At 44.1% G+C, this 5,176-nt stretch overlaps 1 protein-coding gene across 1 annotated transcript; it reads right to left on the bottom strand.

Annotated features, from left to right (window-relative positions):
• Positions 1-3,278: 3,278 nt before the first annotated feature.
• Positions 3,279-4,936, bottom strand: p2ry1 (purinergic receptor P2Y1). Its single transcript, XM_072464146.1, has 2 exons — positions 4,833-4,936; positions 3,279-4,596 (listed from the first exon to the last, which is right to left on the bottom strand). Exon 2 carries the CDS (start codon positions 4,565-4,567, stop codon positions 3,500-3,502), a length of 1,068 nt encoding a protein of 355 aa, XP_072320247.1. The 5' UTR covers positions 4,568-4,596; positions 4,833-4,936; the 3' UTR covers positions 3,279-3,499.
• Between the last annotated feature and the right edge of the window lie 240 nt (positions 4,937-5,176).

The raw sequence follows: 5,176 nt of genomic DNA, 5'->3' as shown, positions 1-5,176 counted from the left end.
CTTTCCCCCTGTATCTACTGCGTTGTAACATTAAAGGCTATCTTATCTTATCTTTTGTTGTTTGTGTTGAATCATTCAGTGCACCATTGTTGGTGCACTGAATCACCTGTGAATTATGTTTATCGACAAATGCAATGAACCCTATTCTCATTCTGATTCGTTGATTCTATTCAGGGCCTTTTGTAATCCAAGTATTTCCACTTTAATATAGTAACTTCTAATTCTGATTCAAGTCCAGTTACCATCAATAACACTCCTCTTGAGTCTTCAGTGACAGCTGTAGGGGGAGGTGGTGTCAGTGTGACAGGGGGGAGGGCTTATCTCACTGAGATGCAAATGAGCCCCCCTGTGACTCTGGGCTCACTCCGGTGAGAAACTTTGAGCCCCGTTTTCTCAGTGAATGGGTTTGAGAGTTGTATACATTCAAAATGACCACAACTTACTCAAATATTATCAGATCTACATGAGTGAGACATCATTGGAAAGCTTTGAATTCACACTTTCAGGATCTGTGAATAACTCAAAATGTCTCCGGGTAGACATGTAACTGGATTGGCCACGGTCAGTCACTTATGTGACTAATGCTTTTGCACTACACACTCATCCTGCCGGCCTTAATGAAATGAAAGGAGATAGTGGCACAAAACAGTGCGTCCAGCTACAACTTCCGGCCTGCTCAGAGAAGGCCTTGGCCCGGAGCAGTTGGCCCAAATCACTTCTGCAGTTTGCAAGTCGGAGCCAGGAAATCAAAGGCGTTTAGTATTCAGCAGGTCTAGTGAGGAGGAAGAGGTTTGGGTGTAGTTCCTGTGCCCGCTATAACGCACAGCCCTGAGTTACTGGCACCACTGTCTGCTTCAATAAGGCTGTGTCATTGTGACGGACACAAAGGGTGTCATAGGAGAAGGGAGAGGGCCCACTCTTTATTCCTTCTTCGTACACACCAACTTCCTTCCGGCAACAATAAAATGGAATCAATGTGAAGGCAAGGCAGGGCAGCCGGGGATAACGTCGTTTACATATAAAAATTTATTGACAAAGAATACTAGTGGTTTAAGATACTATGTACACACCATTCATTTTCTTCCATATTACTTTTTTTTTTTACAAAGCTATACACACCGATCAGGCATAACATTACATGCACGATTCTGGTTGTGTTATAAGTCATGATTGCACGTCCAAAATGACAACCTACGAACTGGTAATTTTCAATCAGAGCCGACAATAGTCTTCCTTCGGAGAGCTGCTATTGATGGATCCGGACGGCTGAACACGGCTGCCGTGTTGGAGATGACGCAGTTATCTAGTCATCACAATAAGGCTCTTGTCAAGCTGAAATGACTAATTTCCTACTTCATAAATCAGCAATATAGATCAAATATTCCCTCACTTTCAATTTCCTCTCTCACACTGGCCTTGATGCGAAGATGTTTTGCCTGATCAGCGCAAACAAACGTCGAGCACCTACACATTTTCGATCACAATATACAAAGAGCTGCACAATTATATCTATCAAAATTACATTATTTTGACTTCTGCCCACACGAACACTAACAGTGCAGTAGTTATTTGAGGTATCTCATGAAAGTACAGTATGTCGTCAGCAGTGTTGGGAAGTTACTAAATACATGAACCAAAATACCTATTCGGAACTTTTGGCGGTTACTTTCCTGAAAACAAAGGAATATACCGTGGTACTTGATGCAATTTAGGCTTCAAACTACATGGTATTAGTGAGAAAAATAGAAATCACTGCTATTGTGGTGAGTGCGTCTGAGATTTTTACTTCTCTTATCAGAGAGAAATAAACGCATAACAAATGGTGAAACAAACATTATGACGCAACTCAACGTGAAATTAAATATTATTAAGAAGTTTTCAGGAATTCAGTATTTTGTAAATGAATTCAAGTATTCTTCCCAACACTGGTCTTCAGTATGTGGGTGCAGGTGATTGTCTCTAAAATACACATTTCACACTGTAGTTAGCGACTTACGTGACAACATCTGATCATGCAATTAAAGGTACTAGTTAGCGACTTCAGAACAAGGTTTTCTGTACAACATCTTCAAAACATCCATCACATGATCACACGCACAAATACTGCAAGTAATGTCTTCTTAAATCTGCAAGGATATGGTTAAGATAAATAGAATACAGAGGCAGGGCTTGACATCAACATTTTAGCACTCACTAGCATTAGCCACTTCAGCTAGTTTGAGTCTGAGGATTATATGTAATATCTTGATCGTAATCTTAAAAGTGTACATATTATTATTTTCATTATTATTTGAACAAACCCTGGATCGGAAGTTATTATTAGTCAGTTTAACAGTTTCATAAGTCTATTTTTCAGACTATAAGGGATTTTTTTTAATATGTATTTTAGTGGCAACTCTATGGTTTCAATTGTCTTATATAAACCAACATCTATTCCGAAATGACAATGTTTATGATCAGATTTGTGGTGGCTTTTTATTTATTTTAGGCACTATCGATCACTAACACTATAAATGTTCCATGCTGCATCCAATCCCAGGCCATAATACTTTGCTTTGCTATATTATGGCTTAAAAACAAACTTGCATCAACAGCAAATGAGGAAAAACCAAATCCTGCAGCGATCAACGAGCACAATTGTTGATGTCAAGCCCTTATGGTAACAGTACACTTTTCTACGCCCGAAGAAGTCAGTAAATAGAAGAAAGGTGCCCACTCAGTCCTTAGAGTTAGTGCATTAGACGGGCTGCACTCCATATGCAGCTTCAGTGCATTCACTTTGTCCCACGAGCCGATCCCAGCTCCACCTCCTCCGCCAAAACGCCTCATCTGCGTAATAACTATTGAGCTGAGTGTCAGTGCGGTGTCCCAGAAAAGGTGCTGTCCGTTTTACAAATCTGTCTGTGGGAAAAACAGAATTCCTCCATCACGGCTCCTCATTTAGTTCAATTAACACTTGTTGGAACGGATGGAAGAGGATGATTCTTTACATTTTATACAGTAGCTTACGATAATAACATGAGCACGTCGTCCAGAAGCCTTCACATGTGTGTGCGCGACAGCAGTTAAGACAGTCACCTCCTTGTGTGCTTCACATTCAAGGAACATCTTCAGGTGGTTTCCAGGATCATTCTAGCAAAAAAGCCTCTATTTATTTATAGCGTCGGTCAGATGTAAAAGGAAAATACCAGAACAATGATTTATGTTTGTTAGGATTAGATTCCAAGTGGATTGGTGCACTGTTCTGCATTGCTTCCAATAGAACATACTTTGAAAAATAATCACACTTTATAAACTTTAGACCTTTTCTGACACATCTGACATTTAGGTTTGTGTATTAAATGTATAGCGATCTACATACCGGTACATAAATATCATATACATCAATATTGAAACCATGAAGACATCTGGTTGTTTCTGGAGATGATCCTGGAAAAACAACTTGAGCGATGTTACAGGAATGCCAGCTGTAAGAGAACGTGAGCGTCCATCAATGTCTCTAAAGTTTGCGCTCTCCATTATTCTCCACGTACTCCGCTAAACTGTGTAGCGCTGTGTCGTCGCTCCTGGACTGAAGCGCGTGGTCCCCTTTCCTGGAGGGCTTTTTAGTGGCACGCGACAACTTCCTCCTGAAGGTATCTCCAGCCAGGAAGTACAGGACCGGGTCCACGCAGCTGTTCAGACTAGCCAGGCCGCGCGTCACCTGGTAAGTGGCGTAGACGCGGTTATTGAACTCGCACATGTCGGGGCTTTGGAAGTAGAGCCTGGCCCTCATGTTGAGATTCTTCATCACATGGAACGGCAGATAGGACACGGCGAACACAGCCAGGACGATGATGACCAGGTGGATGGATTTCTGTCGGAGCGGCGCGTTGTTCATATCGTTGCAGATTAAGGCTTTTACGATCATGCCGTAGCAGCAAAAGATTATGATGAAGGGGATGACGAAGCCAAACACGGTCAAAGTCATGCTGTAGATAAAGTAACCGGGCAGCTCGTCCTCAGTGGTGGTGTCGTAGCAGGTAGTGGCGTTGCGCTTCAAGCCTGTCCTGGAGTAATACAGAATCGGGGAGATAGCCAGAATCACTACAATCCAAACCAACGCGCTGGTTATGACAGCGTTTTTCTTCTTTAATCGACCTAAAGACTTGAGCGGATGCACCACACCGGTGTAGCGATGCACGCTGATACAGGTGAGGAAAAGAATGCTTCCGTACAGATTCACATGGAAAATAAAGCGCTGCAGTCTGCACAGGACATCCCCGAATATCCAGTCCGTTTTATTGAAGTAGTAGAAGATGAGGAACGGTAAGGAGAGGACGTAACAGAAGTCTGCCAGAGCTAGGTTGAACATGTAGACCGAGATGCTGCTCCAAGGTCTCATGTGGCATACGAACATCCATATGGCTAAGCTGTTCCCCACCAGCCCTGTGATGAAGACCATGATGTAAACGGTGGGCAGGTAGTAGAACTGGAAGCCCGTCTTGGTGAGGGAACATCCTCCCCTGCTGTGGTTGTGCAGCTCCGACACGTTCAAGAGCGAGGTCAAGTTCAGGTCCGCGCTCATGGCGTCAGGGGCACGGGTACGTCCTCTTACTGTGTGACACATAATAATAAGCTAATGATTACTTGGCACACCACAGTACTTTCGCTTTAACCCACAGCGCGCCGACTGTCACGGTCATGCCGCGCGCACAGAGCAGTCAAGTCTCCACACGCACACACACACCTTCAGAACTTTATTTCTCAGATCCAAAGACTCAAAACACACCAACTGTATAGATAATGTACACAGAAAATGGTGAGAGGGAGTGACAGCAATGGTTACTCACCGTTCAAGTGAAGTATTCCACATTCCTAAAATCCACTCCATGCAGGGGCGTCACTACTATAGCTGCGGATCCGGTCGGTTTTTTCCCCCCCGCACTGTTTCCACGTGAAAGTGCATGTAACAGTCTTGTAATGGAGTTCCCTGTTGCGCTCCGTGTGTAAATGTTTGGTCGCGGGCTGGCTCTCTCTCTCTCTCTCTCTCTCTCTCTCTCTCTCTCTTGCGCGCGCGGCAGTGGGAGACGCGCCGTGGACAGCTGCAGACTCAGTGCGCGCTCGGGCTGGAGAGCGCGCACTGAGCGGTGGAGTGTGGAGGGAGCGCACGGGGAGGGAGGCGCGCCACACTGCT

The sequence above is a fragment of the Eucyclogobius newberryi genome, unplaced genomic scaffold, assembly GCF_026437365.1.
Source record: "Eucyclogobius newberryi isolate DKJ021-1_F unplaced genomic scaffold, fEucNew1.0.hap1 SCAF_10, whole genome shotgun sequence".
In the NCBI taxonomy this organism is placed as follows: Eukaryota; Metazoa; Chordata; class Actinopteri; order Gobiiformes; family Gobiidae; genus Eucyclogobius; species Eucyclogobius newberryi.
The sequence above is the reverse complement of the archived record's forward strand: the minus strand, read 5'-3'. Positions and strand labels throughout refer to the sequence as shown.

Coding starts and splice junctions, on each gene's coding strand:
- p2ry1 (XM_072464146.1), bottom strand. CDS start 4,567: ATGAGCGCGGACCTGAACTTGACCTCGCTCTTGAACGTGTCGGAGCTG.